Genomic DNA, 26051 nt, shown 5'->3' on the forward strand with positions numbered 1-26051 from the left:
GACAAACAGCGCGAGAACGAAGAAACCCGGTGTAGAGGACAAGAAGAGGGATGGGCTCTACAGCCCTGCACACTATGCTGCCCATCGGTCTTAAGCCTCTCTTGGACTTATCCGCTGATACTTTGATTTTCTCCAGTGGCCCAGGAAAATAGCCTATTGCTCTCAAGGTTACGATGTGGTGGATTGAGTCTTGACAAAACAGACGGAACCCCTTGCAAGGATTTACTGTAATAGTGTCTTCAGACTTAGAGACCACAGGCGCTGGACCGTGCTACTGTGACACCGTGAGGCGGTATACTCTGCATGTGTCCGAAATGACACCCTATTCCCTATTTAGTAAACTACTTTTGACCAGAGACCCAGAGGGAATAGGCTGCAATTTTAGGACGTCAGTTATAAACACACATTGCGTTCAATTTGATTAATGTCAGTAATTAACACAGCACGCTCGTTTGTTGAGCTGACCATCGTTTTGTGCTAGCCTACCATGCACAGCCCATTTAGCCACTATGCATGCCACAGCGCCTCAGACCAGACCTCAAAACTGTTATATACAGTATGTGAGAAGATGGAGCCTGTCAGACTCAGACTCCTCTCCAGACAACACAGACTGCCCAGCCCGCTGCCGGGTTAGAGAAATGACAGCACACTCAGGAACAGGATGAAAAGCAGAGACAGGCCGTAGAGTAGAGCAGCAGGAGGTCGTAGCATTAGAAAAGTAGTAGTCGTAGAAGAATCCCGGTGCAGGGTTAGTGTCAGTAGTGTGGCCAGAGAAAGGCAGAGATAGGCCGTTGGGGAAAGTAGCAGAAAAGGGTTGGGTTGAAAGCAGTAGTGTCAGTAGTAACAGTAGTGTCAGTAGTAACAGTAGTGTCAGTAGTGGTAACAGTAGTGTCAGTAGTGGTAACAGTAGTAGTAACAGTAGAAGTAGTAGTAGTAGTAGTAGTAACAGTAGCAGTAACAGTAGTAACAGTAGTAGTAACAGTAGTGTCAGTAGTGGTAACAGTAGTAGTAACAGTAGTGTCAGTAGTGGTAACAGTAGTAGTAACAGTAGAAGTAGTAGTAGTAATAGTAACAGTAGCAGTAACAGTAGTAACAGTAGTAGTAACAGTAGAAGTAGTAGTAACAGTAGTGGTAACAGTAGTAGTAACAGTAGAAGCAGTAGTAGTAGTAGTAGTAGTAACAGTAGCAGTAACAGTAGTAACAGTAGTAGTAACAGTAGAAGTAGTAGTAACAGTAGTGTCAGTAGTGGTAACAGTAGCAGTAACAGTAGTAATAGTAGTAGTAACAGTAGCAGTAACAGTAGTAATAGTAGTAGTAACAGTAGTAACAGTAGTAGTGACAGTAGTGTCAGTAGTGGTAACAGTAGTAGTAACAGTAGAAGCAGTAGTAGTAATAGTAGTAGTAACAATAGAAGTAGTAGTAGTAACAGTAGAAGTAGTAGTAGTAATAGTTGTAGTAGTAGTAACAGTAGCAGTAACAGTAGTAACAGTAGTAGTAACAGTATTGTCAGTAGTGGTTTACAGTTGTAGTAACAGTAGAAGTAGCAGTAGTAGTAGTAGCAGTAGTAGTAGTAACAGTAGTAGTAACAGCAGTAATAACAGTAGCGGCAGTAGTAGTAGTAACAGTAGTAGTAGTAGTAGTAGTAGTAGTAGTAGTAGTAGTGGTAACAGTAGTGGTAACAGTAGAAGTAACAGTAGAAGTAGCAGTAGTAGTAGTAGTAACAGTAGTAGTAACAGCAGTAATAACAGTAGTAGTAGTAGTAGTAACAGCAGTAATAACAGTAGCGGCAGTAGTAGTAGTAGTAGCAGTAGTAGTAGTAGTAGTAGTAGTAGTAGTAGTAGTAGTGGTAACAGTAGTGGTAACAGTAGTAGTAACATTAGAAGTAGCAGTAGTAGTAGTAACAGTAACAGCAGTAATAAGAGTAGTGGCAGTAGTAGTAGTAGTGGTAACAGTAGTGGTAACAGTAGTAGTAACAGTAGTAGTAACAGTAGAAGTAGCAGTAGTGGTAACAGTAGTGGTAACAGTAGTAGTAACAGTAGTAGTAACAGTAGAAGTAGCAGTAGTAGTAGTAACAGTAGTAGTAACAGTAGTAGTAACAGTAGAAGTAGCAGTAGTAGTAGTAACAGTAGCAGTAACAGCAGTAATAACAGTAGTAGCAGTAGTAGTAGTAGTGGTAACAGTAGTGGTAACAGTAGAAGTAGCAGTAGTAGTAGTAGCATCAGCAGTAGTAGTAGTAGCAGTAGTAGTAGTAACAGTAGTAGTAACAGCAGTAATAACAGTAGTGGCAGTAGTAGTAGTAGAAGTAGTAGTAGTAGTAGCATCAGCAGTAGTAGTAGTAGCAGTAGTAGTAGTAACAGTAGTAGTAACAGCAGTAATAACAGTAGTGGCAGTAGTAGTAGTAGTAGTAGTAGTAGTAGTAGTACTAACAGTAGTAGTAACAGCAGTAATAACAGTAGCGGCAGTAGTAGTAGTAGTAGTAGTAGTAACAGTAGTAGTAGCATCAGTAATAACAGTAGCGGCAGTAGTAGTAGTAGTAGTAGTAGTAGTAGTAGTAGTAGTAACAGTAGTAGTAGCAGCAGTAATAACAGTAGCGGCAGTAGTAGTAGTAGCAGTAGTAGTAGTGTAACTAGTGGTAAAAGTAGAAGTAGCAGTAGCAGTAGTAGTAGTAGTAGCAGTAGTAGTAGTAGTAACAGTAGCAGTAACAGTAGTAGTAGTAGTAGTAGTAGCAGTAGTAGTAGTAGTAGTAACAGTAGTAGTAGTAGTAGTAGTAGCAGTAGTAGTAGTAGTAACAGTAGTAGTAGTAGTAGTAGTAGTAGTAGTAGTAGCAGTAGTAGTAGTAGTAACAGTAGTAGTAACAGCAGTAATAACAGTAGCGGCAGTAGTAGTAGTAGCAGTAGTGGTAACAGTAGTGGTAACAGTAATGGCAGTAGTCGTCACAGTAGTAATAACAGTAGAAGTAGCAGTAGTAGTAGTAGTAACAGTAGCAGTAACAGTAGTAGTAACAGTAGTGGCAGTAGTAGTAGTAGTAACAGTAGTAGTAACAGCAGTAATAACAGTAGCGGCAGTAGTAGTAGTAGCAGTAGTGGTAACAGTAGTAGTAACAGTAATGGCAGTAGTCGTAACAGTAGTAATAACAGTAGAAGTAGCAGTAGTAGTAGTAGTAACAGTAGCAGTAACAGTAGTAGTAACAGTAGTGGCAGTAGTAGTAGTAGTAGCAGTAGTAATAACAGTAGCAGGGCTGGTTTAGTGCTAGGAAAGTAGTCTCCAGCCTGACCACAGCAGAGAGGAGCAGAGAGGCCAAACAGAGGCAGAGACAGGCCAGGGGACAGCAGCAGCAGCAGTAGAGACCCAAGACCAAGCTGGGTTAGTGCCAGAAGTGCTTCCCTAGGGAAGGAAGCCCCAGCAATGGACGTACCATCCTCCTTGGTCCTGATCCTGACCGCGGGGCTCTCTGGGCCTGGGCCTACGTCCGTGTGAGCCCTGACCCACACCTGGTACTCTGTCCACTTCTCCAGGCCCTCCAGGATATAACTAGAAACATCTGCCCTGATGCCCGACACCTTGTGGCGCTCCAGGTCCTCACCGGTGGCGGCCTGGTAGGCCAGAGAGTAGCGGACGATGTCCCCATGGCGGCTGGCTGCAGGGGGTGCCACCCAACTCACCTTGATGCTGGTGGAGCTGAGGCTCAGAAGGTGCACCTCCTGGGGCGGGGCTGAGGGGGCTGGAGGAAAGGGGGGGGGACACATGGAGGTGGTTGGGGGGTCAAGCAGGAGAGATGGGAGAGGGAATACCACCCTATTCCCTCTATAGCGCACTACTTTTGACAGTGCACTACTGTATAGGGAATAGGGTGCCATTTGGGATGAACTACAGGCCTTCTGGACTGGGAGGAAGTGCTCCATATACTGTAGTCTGTAACTCCTTACCAATGTGCTTCAGAGTAATCATGTGCAAGGCAGTCTGAAATGTGTTTCTAAATGAGCTATTGTAGGTGTGTAGTTTCTACATGAGCTATAGTAGGTGTGTAGTTTCTAAATGAGCTATAGTAGGTGTGTAGTTTCTAAATGAGCTATAGTAGGTGTGTAGTTTCTAAATGAGCTATAGTAAGTGTGTAGTTTCTAAATGAGCTATAGTAGGTGTGTAGTTTCTAAATGAGATATAGTAGGTGTGTAGTTTCTACATGAGCTATAGTAGGTGTGTAGTTTCTAAATGAGATATAGTAGGTGTGTAGTTTCTAAATAAGCTATAGTAGGTGTGTAGTTTCTAAATTAGCTATAGTAGGTGTGTCGTTTCTAAATGGGCTATAGTAGGTGTGTAGTTTCTAAATGAGCTATAGTAGGTGTGTAGTTTCTAAATGAGCTATAGTAGGTGTGTCATTTCTAAATGAGCTATAGTAGGTGTGTAGTTTCTAAATGAGCTATAGTAGGTGTGTAGTTTCTAAATGAGCTATAGTAGGTGTGTAGTTTCTAAATGAGCTATAGTAGGTGTGTAGTTTCTAAATGAGCTATAGTAGGTGTGTAGTTTCTAAATGAGCTATAGTAGGTGTGTAGTTTCTAAATGAGCTATAGTAGGTGTATAAGGGTTATGCTTCTACTAAAGATGTTTATTTTATTTTATAGTCTCTCACAATTCTCCACAGTGCAGAAGAAAAATTAAATACTTCAACTGCAAAACAGGACACAATAAAAATTAAAAACAACTAAATGCATAAACAACACACAATATGAGCAAAATACATGTTCCAGTATATGACAACCCAGTATGAACAAGGGGAAGGTAGTGGGTGGGTGAGGGTTACTGAGGCACCACTGTGTAGAAAATAACCTTTAACATGCCTGCTTGTGATTTGGCAGCCAGAGCAGTGAGGAAGCAGGACACAATATGCCTTCAATATAAGTTATGTTTGGTTGGTTGGTGTTAAAAGGCTCATCCTTGACAGGCCATTCCTTCCTTTAGAATACAGACACCCAAGTGATTAACAGAGTTCAAATACAGATAAAGACAGAAAAAACAGAGCATGTGTCTTAAACGACACCCTATTCCATATGGGCCCTGGGCAAAAGAAGTGCACTATATAGGGAACAGGGTGCCATTTGGGAAGCAACAGAGTAATTCCCTGCTGTTCAGCTGAACCTTTATGTGTATATTCATGAGGGAGTAGATGAGAGTTAGAGAGTCTATGTGTGGGAGACAGATTGAACAGATATGTTTCAAACAGGTACAGAGTTGTAAGAAACACGAAAAGATAGAGAAGCAGAGAGATATATAGCTATAAAAGAATGCAAATAACAGATAAAGGGCCAGACAGATCATATGACATGGTGAATGGGGGAGTGAGAATATTGAGGACAGATATAGTGATAGAATTGTGAAAGTGATTTGGAGAAGCAAGGGGAATAGAGCAGAAGCGTGAAAGAGCAGCCCTGCTGGACTCTTTGCCGTGGCAGCACCTTTCTTGAAATGGCGACTCAGTGGCTCTGTGTGTCAGTGAGCAGGCAGATAAGAGACTGACTTCAGAGAGAGGGAGCGAGAGAGAGAGAGGCCTCATTTTAGGGACCTCTGTTCCTATGGGAACCAAAGCCCTGTATAGTGTTTGGGTCTGTGTCCTAAATTGCACCCTGTTTAGAAGACTCATTTTGACCAGGGTCCATTGAAGTAGTGCACTAAATAGGGTGTCATTTGGGACACAGAATGGCTCTCCCCTTTCCACACAGGAAGGCTTTCACAGCTGACAAGTAAAACAAATGGCTAAGAATAAGCTCTGATTCCTTTGGCAAACCTGTCATAAATATTTCAGCTTCCAACCTCTAGATCTCCTGGAGAGACCATGCTCAGTGCTGTGAGGGGAGCAGAGAGGAGGCTGAGGTAGTGACAATAGCAGAGGTGTGGCGGAGGGGTCTGGTTATGTGCTAAAAACTGGATTAAGGGGGAGCTGTTCAGCGTTATTAGCGTCGGTTAGGTGACAGTGATTGTGTTGGTGGATGCCGAGGCCATACATAAACGTATAGTACAGTACGGTGCCATGTTTCATTATAAACTATAATGACAAATTATGGTGACATTTATGATGCCGCCGTGCCTTCTGTGCAGCAGTCTGTTTTAGGTTGCTGGGTTCTGCATCACAATGGAAATGAGCATGTTTTGTATCTATGTACTCAGTGGAATGTGACGCACTGGATTTATCATACTATTTGTCAAAATGTGCAATGGCCGATGGGCTGTGGTTTGTTATCGACTGACTACAAATAGGGACAAGGAATGTTCCTCACATTCCTCACATTGTTGCCTCACACTGCAGAAAGTATTCATACCACTTGACTTATTCCACATTGTGTTGTGTTACAGCCTGAATTCAAAATAGATTACATATATTTTTTCCCTCACCCATCTATACACAATACCCCATAATAACAAAAATAACACATTTATTGAAAATGAAATACAGAAATATCTCATTTACATAAGTATTTACACCCCTGAGTCAATACATGTTAGAATCACCTTTGGCAGTGTCTTTCTGAGCCTCTAAGAGCTTTGCACACCTGGATTGTACAATATTTGTAAATTATTATTTAAATTCTTCAAGCTCTGTCAAGTTGGATGTTGATCATTGGTAGACAGCCATTATCAAGAGTTGCCATAGATTTTCAAGCCAATTGAGGTCTAAACTGTAACTAGGCCACTCATGAACATTCAATGGCGTCTTGATAAGCAACTCCAGTGTATATTTGGCCTTGTGTTTCAGTTTATTGGCCTGCTGAAAGGTGAATTTGTCTCCCAGTGTTTGTTGGAAAGCAGACTGAACCAGGTGTTCCTCAAGGATTTTGCATGTGCTTAGCTATATTCTGTTTCTTTTTATCCTAAAATACTGCCTAGTCTGACAAGCATATCCATAACATGATGCAGCCACCATCATGCTTGAAAATATGAAGAGTGGTACTCAGTGATGTGTTGTGTTGGATTTGCCCCAAACATAACACAATTCAGAAAATAAAATACATTTCTTTGCCACATTTTTTGAAGTTTTACTTTCATGCCTTATTGCAAACAAGATGCATGTTTTGGAATATTTGTATTCTGTACAAGATTCCTTCTTTTCACTCTATTTAGGTTAGTATTGTGGAGTAAGTACATGTTTTTGATCCATCCTCAGTTTTCTTCTATCACAGCCATTAAACTCTTTAACTGTTTTAAAGTCACTCTTTACCTCACCAAGGTTACCTTCCTCTCCGGCAAATGAATTAGGAAGAACACCTGTATCTTTGTATTGACTGGGTGTTTTGATACACAATCCAAAGTGTAATTAATAAATTCACCATGCTCGAAGGGATATTCAATGTCTGCTTTTCAAAATAAATGTTTACCCATCTACCAAGAGGTGCCCTTTTTTGCGAGGCATTGGAAAACCTCCCTGGTCTTTGTGGTTGAATCTGTGTTTGAAATTCCCTGCTTGACTGAGGGACCTTACAGATAATTGCATGTGTGGGTTACAGATATGAGGTTGTCATTTAAAAATCATGTTAAACACTATTATTGCACACAGTGAGCCCATGCAACTTATTATGTGACTTGTTAAGCACATTTTTACTCCTTATTTGCCATAACAAAGGGGAATACTTATTGACTCAAGACTTTTCAGCTTTTCATTTTTGATCAATTAGTAAACATTTCTACAAACATAATTCCACGTTGACATTATGGGGTATTGTGTGTAGGCCAGTGACATAAAAGTTCAATTTAATACATTTTAAATTCAGTCTGTAAAAGTGGTAAAAAAGGAAAATTGCACAACATGGAGTCAGCTAGGATGAATGCTGTGCAAGAATGAACTACCTGACTGGCTCACTTTCCCATTGAAAGTCAGCCAGATTCTTCTCGTATCAGCAGAACATAAAATAATAAAGATATTTTAAGACATGATATTTAGTGTTTAGTTTATACACTTTACATACTAATGCGAAATTCCTGTTCTTTAAAAACTTCTCACAAAAACAAGCGTATCTCTGTGAAATGTCCACGAACCACTGAGCGCATTATTTTCAAATTGTTCCTTTAAGATCAGGTGGGTTAGAGGTGCAGGCTTTAAAAGATGACCAGTCTTCTTCCTGTGGTAAGTGGGTAAAAGAGTCCGTGCACCGTGCTTTAAGTGCCAAAAGAGGAGGACATTTTCACAGATTCTTACTGCTCTGGCCTCAATTCACAAGCTATGTAGAAGTCAAAGACCCATACTTTAGCATGCTTTCAAAATAAAGAAAAACACAATAACTCAACTAACAACTGACCGCAAAATATGACCTACCTTTATGACCTACCTTTCTCCCACCTGGACTCCGCAGAAGAAGAAAAGGCATTGGGGTGTCTGGGCATTGGGGTGTGGACCAAAAACAGCCCCTATTGTCCAACACAACTCGAAGTAAAGAGAGGTAAAGAACGGTAAGTTTGGGTCAGGGAGTTGGGCTACAGTACTTACTGGATTGGGCAGTCCTGGCCTCGATGGGTTGGGTGTAGACGCCCAGGCCCATTTCGGAACGAGCAGCCAGGGAGAACATGTAGAGGGTGTCTGGCTTCAGACCCTCCACAGCATAGGACCCCGCTGGAAGGAAGGTCACATGGAGCTGATGGAGAAAATAGGCAGAAGAGACGTTAGTAAAAGTCTCGGAATCCAGGAGCCAAAAACAAATCTTGTGTGCACTAGCTAGCTACTCTTTACATGTTAATGCCTGTCACGAGAGAGTATTCAAAGCACAATGAGAAAAGTAGATATTGTAATCCCCAAAGTTAATATGTACCACGTTCACGTAAAAAGGTACACATAGTAGGAATTACTTATTGGATCCTAGCTTGCATTTGCAACTCCTGAAAGACAACAAACAGAGTAAAGGATAACAGAAACATCTATGATTTTCCGTTGTCCTTCGAGACAGATAATACAATTCGTCTACTCCATGAATATTGTTATCAGTTAGGATATTATCAGCCATTTACCTTGTTGCCAGAGTTAGCCTCCCAATACATCAGCTCATACTTGGTGATCTGGTCCTGGACAGGCCACAGCCACGACAGCATGATGCGGGTGTCCAACTCTGCCTCGGCGTTGAAACTAGATGGCTGGGCTGGTACTACAGGCAGAGAGAAAAGCCAGATAAAATAAGGTTACATCCTTATTCTCCTAAAGCATGCAGTCCTCCCCATCTATTTAAAAGCATCAGAATATCTTACACCAGTTATTTTCTCCCCACAAAGGGAAGTGAACACTTTAGACAGACGGGTAAAGAATTGGGACAAAGTGAATCATATAGACTATTGTAGAGTCTGTAGACATGCTATGAGACACAGGTGCTGTGCTTTTACTCTGTTATGGAGCTGAGACAGCGGTTTCACAAATATCAGAAATATACAGAACACTTTCACAAGTGGCTACAATATACCTTTCAAATCTAGAGTAAGTCTACAGTACAGAGGAAGCCATTTCAGATGAGCGTGTCTGCACTACAAACTATTCTGGGGCACTTCATCACTTTATCACTTTTCTTCTCAGAGGTGTCAGAAGAGGAGGAAACTGTGGAGTAGACATGATCTACATTGTACTTTGAGGACACAGTAGATAATGTCCTTGTGGATGTGGATATTCACTCAGTGAAAAGTGAAACCTCTATTAGGGAGACTTGGCCTACAGCTGAAACAGCCCTAACACACAAAGTGCCCCCTGTTTTATACTTTACAGTGTACACTCACCACCTAGGTAGTGTCCCTTTTTCATAAGTAACAGTGTCCACTCGGCTCTCCCCAACTACATAAGTTGTACATGCCACCACCTAGGTAGTGTACTACTTGAGAGTGTCCGCTCACCTCCCTGCTGGGTCTTGACCTGCAGTACATCAGAGGGAGGTCCGTCCCCTACAGAGGTGAACCCCAGCACCCTGAGGCTGTAAGTGATATCAGTGGTCAGCCCTGAGATGGTGGTCAGTCTGCTGTCGTCAGTGTTGTGTTTCTGCCACCCACTCAGTGGGGCTCTGAGGTCCGAGCTGTAGTACACCCGGTAACTGAGGAGAGGGTTAGAAAATCAATCCATCAACAAGGTTTAGAAAATGAACCTAAAAATATACACATATTTGGCAAAGCATCAGACGAAAAGACATGTAATATCAACCTAGGTGTATGAAATGCATACATGCTTTATGAAGCAGATAGGACTTATAAAGGGTTCAATAATATTACTCAGTGGGTTAGAGCCTGGTCAGAGGGTATTATATATTAATATAATATCTTACCCTCTGATCTGTCCATTAGGCTCCTCAGGCGGCTCCCATTGGACCAGCATGGTGGAGGCGCTGAGCATGCGAGCCTGTACAGCTAGCGGTGGAGAGGATGGAGCCTGCTCACTGGTCCTGGTGTCCACGAGGCTGCTAGGAGGGCCACGCCCGATGTTGTTCAACGCCATGACGCGGAACTCGTACTCGGAGTAGGGGCTGAGGCCACCTATGCTGTAGCGCGTGGTGGCTACCCCATCCACCTAAAATAGAATGATAATATGACATATGATAATTCAGCAGACTTTTATCCAAAGTTACAGAACTGTCAACATTGACCCTGACACATATATTTAGTATTTGTGGCCTACGCAGGAAGAGAACCCACAACCATGTGGTAATCGAACCCACAGACTTGGTGTTGCTAGCCCCATACTCTAACCCACTGATCCACTGGAATCATTGGACTGTACCTCCTGGAAGCTGTTGTCAGAGACCTTGGCCCGGTACTGGATGACGTAGTAGGACACGGGCTCAGGGTTCCCAGAGTCCCAGGTCAGGGTGACGCTGGTGGCTGTGGTCTCCGTCACGATCAGGGAGGTGGGGGGCTTGGGCAAGGCTGTCAGACAGACCAGGGGGAGGGAGAGTAATACACCGTTCATGGAAGATTACAACAGCAAATGATACATTTCTGTTTTAATGGACAATAAAGTATACTATTCTATTGCATTGTATTCTACTCTATTCTCTTGCTTTTCTATTCTATTTTATTCCATTCTATTCTACCATCCTTCGTCCAGTCCTGCTAACAGAATACTACAAATAAAGGCCTTAAATAGGTTGAAAGTGCTCTATCTCACTAATGCAGGCCCCAGAGCTGTGAGCAGCAACAAGAGTGAAAAGAGCGAGAAGGACAGCACTCACATCCTATCAGTCAATCACTATTCAGAAGCCTGTCTCTTTCAGTCCCTCACCTGTCACTGGAGGGGCCAAGCCAGCCATGTTCATTATCTCTCAAAGCAAAGTCTCTCACCCAGTGTGACACCCACTCTGCCTATTCACAGGCAAAACACCAACCATTCAGAACACACTCTCACTCTCTCGCTCGCTCTGAATAGAAAGCCTATTCTCTCCTTCTCTGCTATCTAGGGCAAAACTTTCTCCTTCAATTAACCCGAGAGTCTTGAATAGCGAGATGAATAGAGTAATGTGTATTTTCTATTTTAATTTTATTTATATATTGATCCAAAAAAACAATTTCAGGGCTTGAGGCTTCCCTTTGGCAAAATAAAAAATGTGTTCAATGTGAGGTAAAGGAGTATCAATACAAAATTATAATATTAAGATACTGAAGAATAGTTGGTGTTAGTCTGATATAAATAACCCAAATAGAAAGTAGACTCAACCAGACTGACTCAATGTAAAATGGAGTGAAATTAATGGAAGTTATCTTGCTGGTTTTGTGCTAAGATTTCTTGTGGTGTTTTTCAATTATTTGACATTCTATGGAATTGCAAAGTGACAAATTACATAACATATAAGAGTATAATATAATACTATTGTGTTCTACACTGGCATAGCGTTTAAGTTTGAAACACAAGATGTACATCCTCACGGTAATGGTAATGTACACGCTCTCCCAGGTTTTCCTATTTCCATCGCAAATGGAAAGAGCATCATTGTAATACAATTTTGGCTGAAAATGGTTGCTAAATCACTTTTGTGTTGTATATGATAGTACTGCTGTCAGAGTCCAAATGGATCTGCTAAAGTAAGAGGCGTTGGAGTGTAAAACCGGGAGAACAGCTCGCCTTGCAGACGTCAGATGGGCATTAGCAACCGAGAGGTATTAGAGCAAGAGAACAACCTCATACAGCTGCAGCGCCTGACTCCCGACGCCTTTCTCCACATCTGCTATTACTGGCTCCATCTCAAATAACACCCTATTCCCTATATAATGCACTACTTTCTGACCAGGGCCTATGGGGCTCTGATCCAAAGTGGGTGCACTGTGTAAGGAATAGGGTGCCATTTTGGACGGAGGCATTATTTATTTTTTGGAACAATGTGAAACCTCTAAAGTATTACTCTGAGTGCTGAGTGATGTTAAGATAGATGACGTTAGATGACGTTAGGGCCTTTTATGCAGAATACTTATCATCAGTAGGAGTCTCTACAGGGGAGAGAGCCTCTACCAACACTTGAAAATATCCCACCATCTGGCAACACTGTGAGCTAATTTGGGGAGTTTTTGGATACGTGTTTATGTATTTCTCTTGCCGTATTATTTGCTTATTGATAGTCATATTGTGTTTGTTTAGTCTTGCCCTATGACCCCACTCATTCTCAAAGTCAGCAGTGAAGAAGTAGACTTCGCTCTGTTCAAATCTCATCTTTCATAAAACGAATTGAGATTCTCTCTAATAACTCTAGTGAATGAACGATTGATTAGACTAATAGGTATTGAAGCATCACAAATACTCACACGGATATTACGTGTTGTTTTAGTGAGTGCACATAACAATTCCTAGGAGAATGAACTGACTTTTCTCTCATATGTCATGGCTGCTCAACTCACCTCAGAGAAAAGGAGAGATAATATGATAACCTATTTTCAAGCCTTTCACATGTAACTAACAAAGTCGTCTATTACCAATTATATTTGGAATGATTAGCCTATAGCTAAGCCCCTTATTTAAAAAATGTACATATTAGATACAGTGAGTAGGCCTATTTCCTGAAAGCACGATCACTTTGTAATGGGAAAGTAAACTCGAGATGCCTTGCTAGCTACAGTAGTTTGTCATCGTTGGTTTTTACGGAAAGAAAAATCTCAGCCATGTTGAATTATTGATGAGAATATTAATGCATGCACTGTCATCCGGTGTCTGAGGGATTAGTCATTTAAATATGACCCCTTTACCAGACTCTCTCTGAGACGTACAGACAGATGACTGGTGATGAGAAACAAAGACTTCTGTAGCAAAACTTAAAATACAATTTGAGCTATAGCTTACTAAGATTTGATAGTGCAGTCTAAGATGGAGATACATACTGTACATAAAATGTCTATCTTATATTCATCTTCACTTTAAAATATCTCAGATGGATGTTGATCTGGATCTAGATCCATCTGTTAATTTTGGATGTTGACATATTGATCTTAAATGAGGGCCACTTTTCTAGATATCCAACTTAGCTAACTCACTGCATCCCAGGCACAACAAACGATCAAAATACCAAACAACCTCTCTCACACTTTTCCCAACCCTCTCACCTTTGACAGTGATCTGCGCGGTGGTCTCGATCATGCCGAGTGACGATATCGCCACACAGCTGTAGTTGGCAGACTGGAGGATGTTGGTGACCTCCAACACGTTCCTCCCAATGGGCATCTCTTCCTCCTTGGTCAGCTCCTCTACTCCCATCATCCACTTGACGTAGGGCATGGGCGCTCCCACTGCCACACACGTCAGGTTCACGCTGCCACCCGGCATCACCTCATGGTTGGTGGGCGGGATGGAGAACCGGGGTGGCACGCGGCGCACTGCAGGTGGAGAGCAGAGGAGGGTGAGTGGGCAAGGAACTGGAGGTTTGATGGGGGACAATGCATGGGTGGCTGGGATAGCCTGATACCTTGATAGTCAGGCCTGGCTGTCGCTGTATGCTGTTCTCTGGGACAATAGAGGCATAAGGCAACCCTGCTATAGTTAGTTAGGAGGGGAAACTTCAGACAAATCATGTACTACTTATATCTATTACGCAACTGTGAAACAGGTCTTTCCTCCCCTTTCATGTTATATTTGGGGAAAAAAGGCTAAGGGCTAAAGCTGGATTTCTCACGAGTGCATTTGGATTTCCTGCTTTGATATGTGGGTTAAGACTCATCTGGAAATAGATACTGCTGCTGCTAGTCTAACGCTTCCCTGCCACATTCAGAGTTACCTAGCTAACTACCACTCGTTCTGTCTCTAAGTGCGAGTGAATAGAACAGGCTTCTCCATTGTTATCTCCCATACAGCATTAGAAATCCCCTTAAGTGCTGGGAAGTACAGCTCATTACATCTGACTTAATGCTGCAACGCTACTCTGTATGCATTAAACATACATAGCTCAATGGCATAGCAGATAAAGTGCTCACACACCCCTTGAAAGGGAAGGCTAAGAATGGTCACGAAATGTGACTTACAAAGTATCATTTAAGCGCAAATTGTGAATATTCCGGCTGTGAGGGGCTTAGATGGTGGCTTACGGTCTTTTCACCGGGTAGAAGGGGAGAACTACATGCTGTGTCAGATAAACAGGGAGAGATGTAGAGGTTTATGACAGATCTGACCTGCATCCCAAATGGCACCCTGTTCGCTATTTAGTACACCACTTTTGATCAGAGCCATATCTGGTCCCTGTTCAAAATGTGTGCACTACATAAGGAATAGGGTGCCATTTGGGACAGATCCTTAGGCTTTCACACTGAATAACGTTTTCACTTTGCACTGGCTGACAACTTAAATGAAACACAGCAGGGTATAGCTAGTGTTGTATCATTTGGGAGGGGTGCTTCTTTGAACAAAGAAACTGAAAGAGGATTCTATGCACCTAATGTCTTTCTTTGGCTCAATCACGTACACTATTTAAGTTAATTAGTTACAACCAAGTGAATAATAACTTAGAGAAATTAAAGTTCAGTATTTGCATGAGCTCAGTCAGTCATTCAATAAGTGAGACAAGAGAGGAGATAGTAATCTTGAGAGAGAACATATTGGTGGTGTTGGAGGCCGTCCTCTCTGTAAATACAAGCGCTGCATTGTCTATCTGCTGGGACCGGAGAAAAGAAGGACGGGAGGGAACCATAAGGGTCTGTGATACAGATGGTTGACATTAACGCGGATTCCCACGGAGACTGGCCTTGCCTGAGAACGTGACGAGGCGGACAGAGGGAACGACAGAGGGTGGAAGAAGGTGAGGAGGAGAGGAGAGAGAGAGATAAAAAATAGATAGAGAGGTAGTGAGACGAAGGGAGAGGGCTGGCTCTAGGCCAAAGTTATGGGCCATTCCGTTTAACGTTTTAGAGTGATCTCAGGTCAAAATCTCAGAAAGAGGAAATTTTTTAAAGTCGAGTTGCAAAACTTTTAGATGTATCAGGGTGCCACTACTGCCAATCTCATATTTTACCACTGTATTTCTGTTGCTATAACCTCACAGAGTGGAGGTTGTAAATCATCCTGCAGGTGAAGCACAGCAAGCAGCCAAAACCAGGCCTTGACGTTTCAATTCTCAATTGATCTCCCAACACACACAGATCTGCAGGAACTCGCATTAAGTCACCCGCAAAACTATCCCCTTTCAGACAGCGCTGAGACTCTTGATCATCAGTAAGCAGCAGTATGATACTGTCTGAGAATGAGACCTATAAATAACTAACGTTCCCATTTTCATCTCTCTTTGAACAGGAAAGATCCAAGGTTGCAGCAAAACACCGAACCAAATGGCACCCTATCCCTTATATAGTACACTACTTTTAACCAGAGCCCAATGGGTTCTGTTCAAAAGTAGTGCACTATGTAGGGAATAGGGTGCCTTTTGCGATGTAGCCAGAATTTAATTTGGGAAGCGGGAGGAGAACTCTGTAGCAGACCTCTGTTTTGTGTTTGAAGATAAAATAGAGGCAATATTATTCACATCACAACTCTCTTAAAAACGGTGTTTATCATCATGACAAAGAAATGACTTGCTTATTTCCTTACCACAGTAAAATGATGCAGGCAGAGTAGTAATATAGTACTTATTCTAGGGCCCACCAGCCCTGGCTGGCCAGCAGATACATCTCCCCAAACTGGGTTTAAAAACAGGCAGGGGACCAAAATTGTAGTTTTTTTCGTCTAATACAAACAGCTCAGTTTTATGTGACTTGAATGCTGCATGGGGTGTGAGGTGAGGTAGCTATTCCTCTTTCACTCTCTCTCTCCCTCCATCTCTAACCCCCCCCCCCCATGAAGATAACTACCAACTGTGATGTATTATGGGTAGCTAAAGCACCTGGTGCTACACAAACACAACATAACAAAATCCCTTTTTCATTAAGCCTATGTCTTCTACTGTATTCACCTTACCTTACCTAAGCTGTGGCTTAGATTTTGTATGCATTCAGTGCATTCAGAAAGTATTTAGACCCCTTCACCTTTTCCACATTTTGTTACGTTACAGCCTTATTCTAAAATTGATCAAATCCATTTTTCTCTCATCAATCTACATAAAATACCCCATAATGACAAAGCAAAAACTGGTTATTAGAAATTTTTCAAATGTATAAAAAAATAACAAACGTAAATTCGTATTCAGACACTTTGCTATGAGACTAGAAATTGAGCTCAGGTGCATCCTGTTTCCATTGATCATCCTTGAGATGTTTCTGCAACTTGATTGGAGTCCACCTGTGGTAAATTCAATTGATTGGGTGTGATTTGGAAAGGCAAACACCTGTCTATATAAGGTCCCACAGTTGACAGTGCATGTCAGAGTAAAAATCAAGCCATGAGGTCGAAGTAATTGTCCATAGAGCTCCGAGACAGGATTGTGTTAAGGAACAGATCTGGGGAAGGGCAGCATTTCAGCAGCATTGAAGGTCCCCAAGAACACAGTGACCTCCATCATTCTTAAATTAAAGAAGTTTGGAACCGCCAAACTGAGCAGTCGGGGGAGAAGGGCCTTGGTCAGGGAGGTGACCAAGAACCTGATGGTCACTGACAGAGCTCCAGGGTTCCTCTCTGGAGATGGGATAACCTTCCAGAAAGGCAACCTCCTCTGCAGCACTCCACCAATCAGGCCTTTACGGTAGAGTGGCCAGTTGGAAGCCACTCCTCAGTAAAAGGCATATGACAGTCTGCTTGGAGTTTGCCAAAAGGCACCTAAAGGGCTCTCAGACCATGAGAAACAAGATTCTCTGGTCTGATGAAACCAAGGTTGAACTCTTTGGCCTGAATGCCAAGCATCACATCTGGAGGAAACCTGGCAACTTCCCTATGGAGAAGCGTTGTGGTGGCAGCTTCATGCTGTGGGGATGTTTTTCAGTGGCAGGGACGGGGAGACTAGTCAGGATCGAGGGAAAGATGAATGGTAAATAGAAATCCTTGATGAAAACCTACTCCAGAGCGCTCAGGACCTCAGACTGGGGCAAAGGTTCACCTTCCAACAGGACAACGACCCTAAGCACACAGCCAAGACAACGCAGGAGTGACTTCGGGACAAGTCTCTGAATGTCTTTGAGTGGCCCAGCCAGAGCCCTGACTTGAACCCGATCTAACATCTTTAGAGAGACCTGAAAATAGCTGTGCAGCAACGCTCCCCATCCAACCTGACAGAGCTTGAGATGTTCTGCAGAGAAGAATGGGAGAAACTCCCCAAATGCAGGTGTGCCAAGCATGTAGTGTCATGACCAAGAAGATTCGAGGCTGTAATCATTGCCAAAGGTGCTTCAACAAAGTACTGAGCAAAGGGTCTGAATATTTGTGTACATATGATATCAGTTAGAATTTTTTTGTATACATAAGCAAAAATGTAGAATAAAATGTTTTTGTTTTGTCATTATGGGGTATTGTGAATAGATTGATGAGGGGAAAAAACATTGAATCCATTTTAGAATAAGGCTGTAACGTATCAAAATGTGGAAAGAATCAAGGGGTCTGAATAGTTTCCGAATGCACTGTATGTGTGAGTGCATGCATAGATGTGTGCCATGTGCACAATCTATGTATGCACCAAACCTTAAATAAAGTCTGAGTGTGCTTTATTCAAGTCACGAAAACACTGAGATTTTGAGATGTATACATCTATTCCTCTGTAATCAATTTGAGGCCAATGGTCGAGTGACTCATAGCTTTTCAGAGGAAATGCACCAATCTGTTAGATTGGAGTCTGCAAGGTGTCAAAGTGACATGCTGGGCAGCGCAGGGCATAGAAGGAGGAATTAGAGCAAGCCAACATTAGTCACTGTGTACATTATTAGAAGGATGAGGAGGTTGGAGGTTACCCATGGATATGGAAAATGGTCACAAAATGGTTAGTGTTGATTTGCTGACCGAGTGTGTGACTCAGAAAGGTTATAACAAGGGGTTATCTCGATTATTATTGGCTATGGAGGCGGTCGTACAGGTCAAAGGATAAAGGTCACCAGAAAGTGTTGGAGGAAGAGAACTAATGTCATCCTCCATGCAGTAGAAGGGAGCAGGAGAACGCCATGGGGTTTAGTCACTGGTTTCACAGGAAGCAGTTTTAGTATCAGAGGAAGTAGTATCAGCAGTAGCAACATGAGAAGCTGGCAGTTATAATGCAGACACACTCTTATCTTCATTGGCATGCCACAGAGAGAGAGGGGGAGAGAAGGGGAGAGGGAAGGAAGGATTTGGGATTGGAAGCAGAGTCCTGATAAAGAAAAGGTAAGGATTTGGAGCTGAGGGCGGTAGGGGGTGGAGGGTGTGGGGGGGTGGAAGCACAATTGTTGTTGCACACACATTTTTGGCACACAGATATTGTCAAGCAAGGCATGCAGCAGCCCAGGCACAAGGCAAACAAAGCATCAAGCACATTACTAGCTAGCTAGAGAGCAGCTACGATCATGATGCCATGCTTGAGTGATCACACAAAATGGTCCTATAATAAACAATAACACAACTATCCCTGTAGTAATTTACAGACAAACTCAAAGTCTTTGTCTAATCAATGCCAGTAAAACTATTCGACTTCAGTTTGCCTGCCTGCGGAGGTACTGCAAGACCACACTGTATTGACTAAAACGGGAGTCTACTGACCCGCTGTACAACAAGTAAACAAAACAAACAACAACATTAAAAAGTCATCTGGTTACAAGATGAGCTCCAGGTCAAGAGGTTCTCGTCCATTCTTTATACTCTGTGCTGGGATCTAGGAGCATTGGTCTACCAACATCTTACATAGAAGAGAGAACCAACATTTCTCACCAAACAGTCTCTTCAATACGATGGGTTATGGCTTTGGAAATTCTGACAGAAACATTGACATGGGAATGCACTTTGACATGGAAATGCATTATGCAAAGCATAATGGTCAATTAGATGTGTAACACACAATGCAAACATTAATGTGTACTGGTATACAGTGCAACATCTTATATATCATACATTACATGGACTTTGAATATTTCTCTATTCTGACCAATTGTCTTCTGACAAAGCTACAAGCATCCAGAAAGCTACTTCTGTCATCTGTTTGGAGCAGACAGAATGGAGAGTTGAGATTCCTAGCCAACTGAACTGGGAAAATAATATATTGGCAATGAGAGGAGGCAGAGAAAGAGATGACAGCATCTCCTGCAGCTCCTTCTCTATCAATGAAAGTAACTTAGTAAGTATTTATGAATAATACAAAGGAGAGGAATGAGTTGGTTATCTATCCAAAATATAGTCCTTTATTAGAGAAAAGGCATTAGACTGCCTGGGATTATTGGGAGGTAAGTTGTTAGCACGGACCTCAATTTTGGAAAGTGCCTCGCTGATGTGTGAGTTGGCAGGAGGGTCGGGTGGCTGAGATGGTTCTTATCTATCTCCCCTACAGAGAGACAGCTCCTCAGCTCAGCTTTAAGCTTGAAAAGACAGACTAGAAAAAAAATATGGCAAAACACACTGGGTCCTTCAAATAAAGAAAAAAACATATTTAAAGAATAATGATCCTCCTCGCCGCCTTAGTCTCTCCGTCACCCTGTTTTTCTCTGCTCTCACTGTTCTGTGAACTAAATCTGGAAGCCCAAATTGAATACTGATTCCAGAATAAACAATCAAAGCTGATTTAGCCCGTTTAAACACTCACAAACTCTGAAGGCTTTTCCCAGTTAACCAGAATAATGCAACACGGTCGCCTAAATAGGTTAAGTGTTCCAGAGAGGTTCGGAAAAAGGCAAATATTGAAATTTGAACTTGTATGTAAATAGATCTGATCTCTTAAGCTTCATGCAACATTCTTATATGTGTTCCCTCACCCCAGTATAAATACCATTAGCCAATGAGAAACCACACGGCTGGTGTCAAAATAATACAAGACCTGACCGTTCCATCACTCAGAGCCCACACGCTCCTCATTTTCAAGATATCATAAACAATGGATATAGCCAAGGCTGCAATGCTTTCTACTGATAGCCTATTGTTACTCCCTAGATGAGAAAGAAATCCACATCCAACCCCTATTCATTCAGAATTGAGTGGGTATCTTAGATAGGGCAAAGTCAAGGTATGATCCTTATGTCTCTGTATTCTCTAAGATTGTATGGTGAAGAGCTATGCTACCAGCTGATGTAGGTGGATGAGAGGTAACAGAAGGTGAGTGGTGCATTCAGCTAGATTAGTGAGAGCCTGTGGGCAGCAGAGATATGAGGGCTCAGGCCCCATGAGGTTCTGGCCAAAAGTAGTGCACTATATAGGGACTAGGGTGCCAATTTGTACACAACCATGGTTGGACGGATGGTGGGATGGAATAGACACACCCCAGGTGAGGTGAGGAACACCTTCAGTCTGTCCGTACGTGACAGACTGAAGCTAACAGAGAAGACCCATCCATGCCAGGCATATTCAAAGACATAACAGTGTAGATGGTTGAGGGTGGAGGCAAGCAGCATAGCAGCGGTATGGTTGAGGGGTAGGGACAAGGTAGGAGATGCACATAGGAGGTTCAGGTTGGTAAAGGCAGATAGTATCCTGAGAGGCCCATCAGGCCGGGACGGGCCTTGGCACCCAGCCTGATGCTGTGGGTGCTGCCAGGCTCCAGTCCGCTGACCCTGGGTGCACTGTGGGGTACCGGAGGAGAAGCAGGAAGGTGAAGAGTGAAAAAAAACCAACCTTCTCGTTGATCTGAGAGGATTTGGTGAGGTTTGGATTGTTTTTTGGATGGCGGGGTGCGATGATGATGGAGGGAATAAACATAAGAGAGAAAAAGAAAAAACAAGAAGATAAAAAAGAGGAGGAAGAGGAAGAAGAAGAGGAAGAAGAGGAAGACAAGGAGAAACAAAGAGAGTAAAACAGGCAAATAGTTCCGCTTATCCATAAAAGAGAAAGTGAAGAGAACACTATGGAGACAAAAGCCAGTGCATTGATAAACACACCCACAGAACACACATAGCAACATCTCACATACAGTACATACATTAATATAAACCCAACACAACACAACCAAACACACACACACACACACTCCTCCCTTTTCCTGACTACTCTCATGCCCTAAGCCCCTCCCTTCCCATCATGTATTAAGATGGAATTACAGAGTCAGGGGCTAAGTCCCAAATGGAACACTAGTTCCTAGAAATCACACTAGTTTTGACCAGAGTCAAAAGTAGTGCACTATAAAGGGAATAAGGGTGCCATTTGGGACACAACCAGAGTCTCCCTGGCTGACAAGCGGACTTCATTATGCACACAAAGCTGACAGTGTCCTGCCGGTAGCTAAGTCAGGCCACATTTACTCTGCTCATTGACTCCTTCTTAGCAGAGCCACTGAGGAGAGCAGAGAGAGGCTGGGTGTGAATACAAACATCACTGACGTCACTGACTCTGAACTAGTCATACCCTCAGTCAGAGACTCACACAAAAAATGGCCTGACCACAGAGCTATACACTGACCACAGAACTATACACTGACCATAGAGCTAAACACTGACCACAGAGCTATACACTGACCACAGAGCTATACACTGACCACAGAGCTATACACTGACCACAGAGCTATACACTGACCACAGAGCTATACACTGACCACAGAGCTAAACACTGACCACAGAGCTATACACTGACCACAGAGCTATACACTGACCACAGAGCTATACACTGAACACAGAGCTAAACACTGACCACAGAGCTATACACTGACCACAGAGCTATACACTGACCACAGAGCTATACACTGACCACAGAGCTATACACTGACAACAGATACAGCTCTGTGCATCATTCACTCAATATACAGGCAATGGCCTGTTAACACCTTTGTTTCCTGACAGACATTATCAAATGGGACACGATGGTGGTGGGACACGATGGTGAACCAGTATAGTGATTTCAATGTATCCTATAAATAATGTCCCATACATTGGGTCATATGTGCACAATCGTATTGCTACGTAAGCAGAGTATTGTAAAGATGATATGCTTTATAGATGTAGTTCCTTTGTTTTAAAGACTGTTTCTAACCTTGCATACAATGCACACACACACACACACACACACACACACACACACACACACACACACACACACACACACACACACACACACACACACACACACACACACACACACACACACACACATACACATACACAATGCGCACAAAGACAGACAGACAGACAGACAGACACACAGACAGACACACAGACAGACACACAGACAGACACACAGGAAAAAAAAGAACACAAAAAATATTACACACAAACACGTTTCAGAGAAACTCAGAAAACCCCAAGGCACATGAAACATTGAGTGAAACGAAGGCAAACCACATACAGACATGAGAAAGCACACAGACAATGGTAGACTTCTTTTTCATAGCAGGATAAGCATTTGTGAAATGAACGCTCCCATATACAGTCTGTGTATATGATACAAGAACACCGGTGATCAGAAAGAAAAAGCTGAGAGAGACAGACAGTATAAAAGGAAGTAGTACAGATTTAGAAGAGAGAGAAGAAAACCATCCCTCTTCACACACACACACACACACACACACACACACACACACACACACACACACACACACACACACACACACACACACACACACACACACACACACACACACACACACACACACACACTCTATTTCAGGCATCAGAATGTGCAAAGGAAATGACAAGCCTGGTAAAGTAGAGCACACACCTGGAGAGACAGAAGTTAGACCCGTTCAGACAGGAACACATTGTACAGATACAGAAACGAGTAAGAAAACAACACACAGGAAAAAGCCTAAAGGTCGTGACCTTAATGACTTCAGTTGTAGGTTTAGTAGAATGATATTTCAGCACAGCGTATGAAGTTTATTTTTCTCAAATTATTCAACAATAAAGTAAAACTCCATGGCAACGCATAATGGACTGAGGGATTTCAGTGAAAAATACTCCTATAGAATATGCATCATTTTTTCACAGTGTAAGGAACACTTAAAAATACTATTTGCGTTCTCAAAGGCAATTTCTCTCTCCAGGGTGAGATGTAATCTGCTCTCACACACACATTGCACGCACACATGCACATACTGCAGGATTGTAACATGTGCATGTGCGCACGCACGCACACACACAAGCAACCAATTACACAACCTCTTACTCAGTCACAGGGCATGTGCAGGCTGATTACAGACCACTCATACATATATTAAATGCCATTCATCAAACAGACCAATGCTAAATCTGTATTCCCTGCATCTGCACTCCCTCTGCCATGTGGTCCAAGGTATGCGTCCCTAATGAAACCCTCTGGTCAAAAGTAGTGCACTATAGAGGGAATAGAGTGTAGGGGATATGGTGCCATTTGGGACGTAACCCAGATCAAAAGGGGAGCGCAGCAGGATATCATCTCCTCTATATGTATTTTATATGAGTTTTCTTATCACTTCCTTATCACTGAATGGGTCATGTATGTAATCTGGGCAGGTTAGCGTTTGTCGTCATGAATCTTGTTCTGAAGGCAGCTCTGCAGAGTGGTCACTAGTTAGCACAGCCACAAAGTCATACAATTTTATACCTAACCTTAACCTTAACCACATTGCTAACCCTAATCAACCCTAATGCTTAACCGTAACCTTAAATTAATACCAAAAAGCAAATTTTTCATGAATTTTTACAATAAATACAATTCTGACTTTGCAGCTGGCCTATTTAAGGGGAAATCGATCAGTTCTGCCTCCAGGACAAGACTCATGAAAATAAATGTCAACCTGCATAATCTCGGGGAATTCACGAGCCGGGCTGAATGAGGAGGTTTTCAGGGCTGTGTACAGTACGAGTTCACGTTCTGGAACACTCAATTTTATGGAAAACGGGACTGAATGACCAGATGAAAAACGGGGAGTGATTGGGTTGTGGGTTGGGGAATGCTGTCAGCATGGCCACTGGCCTTTAAACACGTGTGTGCTTCAAGCCACACCTCAACACACCCACCAAACGGGAGAAAACGTACCTCAAAGTCTGTTCAAGAACTTACAAGGATGTTTTGGGGAAATGTGTCGTTCATTACAAACTGTTCCACAATGCAGCAAACATTCAAGCGAATGGGATGCATGTCAGGTTTCCACATCCATAGGATGTTTCCTGTCTGTATGTCGGAGGTCAATCAGGGGACAATTTACCCAGAAGGCATCTGCTGCAATGCAGGGTAGGACTGCTGCTTTTATGCTGTGGTATAGATGTGTCAGAACCTGAATAATTACACGTTTTTGGTAGTGAAGTTATCTGAAGAAGTTAGATGGAGGGAACATTATAACATTGACTTAAGAATTATAACTCTGCAAGGAAAACATATTATCCTACTGGAAGCTAGTTAACATTTAATTTGAAGAACAAAGTAATTTATGTGATGCCATGAATTAAGACTTGATTAAGACACTAATTAAGAAATATGAAGAAATATTTATGGTATGGAAATGGATAACTGGTAATCTACAACCAATAATGATATATCAGAATGGTCTCAGTAACATCAGGTGTGAATAACTTCATTATTTGTCCTTAAGGAACTTTTTCAATGTGTTTGCAATGAGCACTGTTGAAAGTCTATAGGAGTGTCCAAAACATGTAAAAGCGAGGTCATATGGAATCAACTAGAGTTGAAGCATGGAAGTTGCCTTTGAGAAGCTGATATTGGATGGTGGAATAGCGGCTAATTGAATCATTTCCTGCCAAAACGTCCTCTCTAAAATACCATGGAGGTTCAGTTTGATTTGATCAGCCCTGTTCACTTTGTACTAGGAGAACACAGACTGGCAGTGCACAATTTAGGGAATAGGGTGCCATTTGAGATGCAACCATAGAATGAATATCTTGTTGATCTGGGAATTTCCTCCTCTCACGATAACAGTAACCATCCAGGTGTCTATTGACCTTGTTTGTATTCCTTCAAGACTGCACATGTACCACCAGCCTATAATAACTCCCTCCACTTCACCAAGGTTGCGTCCCAAATGGCACCCTATACCTATATAGAGCACTGCTTTAGACCAGAGCCCTATGACCACTAGTCAAAAGTAGTCCACTTTATAGGGAATATGGTGGCATTTAGGATGCAGCCCAAGACACTGTGGTGAAACCACACCTGACCTCCCATTCACCTCTTAAGAGTCAAAACATCCTGTTTCAACTCCTGTGAGGTGAATGGGTTCAAATACCCTAATAACAGGAGACAGTTATTAAAAGTATGCAATCTTCCAGGAGAATATCAAATGAAAAAGAAATCAAAAATAACCCCCACAGAGAACAGACAAAACATTTACAGAACAAGAACAGACACAACAGGCATCAACAGTTTAGGCTGAGACTTTCACTGAATGGTTGGCTGGTTCACTGGTTGGTTGACTGGTTTAGTGACTAGTTGACTGGTTAACAGACCAGTTGACTGGTTCGATGCTCTATTATTCAAGTGAAGAAGTAGTTGGTTGACTTGACAGTTTCTAGTCAGGTAGTGATTTGAATATATCCATGTGGAGAATTTGTATAGCTAAACGGGACTCGCTGTGGAGAAGAATGGGTAAGTTAACCAGTTAGTGTAAGCAGGACCAGCTAACCTCCTGTATTTC

General features: G+C 42.4%; 1 protein-coding gene across 10 annotated transcripts in view; it reads right to left on the bottom strand.

Annotated features, from left to right (window-relative positions):
• The window catches only part of ptprfa (protein tyrosine phosphatase receptor type Fa), a 408795-nt gene that overhangs the window by 106571 nt on the left and 276173 nt on the right, over positions 1-26051 (bottom strand). For 4 of the 10 annotated variants that reach the window (XM_031785719.1, XM_031785717.1, XM_031785721.1 and 1 more), the window contains exons 7-13: positions 13528-13797; positions 10724-10869; positions 10272-10513; positions 9850-10043; positions 8986-9119; positions 8471-8615; positions 3416-3721 (exon numbers count right to left, since the gene is read on the bottom strand). In XM_031785719.1, coding sequence (XP_031641579.1) covers positions 3416-3721; positions 8471-8615; positions 8986-9119; positions 9850-10043; positions 10272-10513; positions 10724-10869; positions 13528-13797 — 1437 coding nt within the window. Of the gene's footprint in view, positions 1-3415; positions 3722-8470; positions 8616-8985; positions 9120-9849; positions 10044-10271; positions 10514-10723; positions 10870-13527; positions 13798-21109; positions 21122-26051 lie in introns of all 10 variants that reach the window. The other 6 variants (XM_031785723.1, XM_031785722.1, XM_031785724.1 and 3 more) reach the window with 2 other exon arrangements.

The sequence above is a fragment of the Oncorhynchus kisutch genome, linkage group LG13 (genome assembly GCF_002021735.2).
Source record: "Oncorhynchus kisutch isolate 150728-3 linkage group LG13, Okis_V2, whole genome shotgun sequence".
Classification (NCBI taxonomy): domain Eukaryota; kingdom Metazoa; phylum Chordata; class Actinopteri; order Salmoniformes; family Salmonidae; genus Oncorhynchus; species Oncorhynchus kisutch.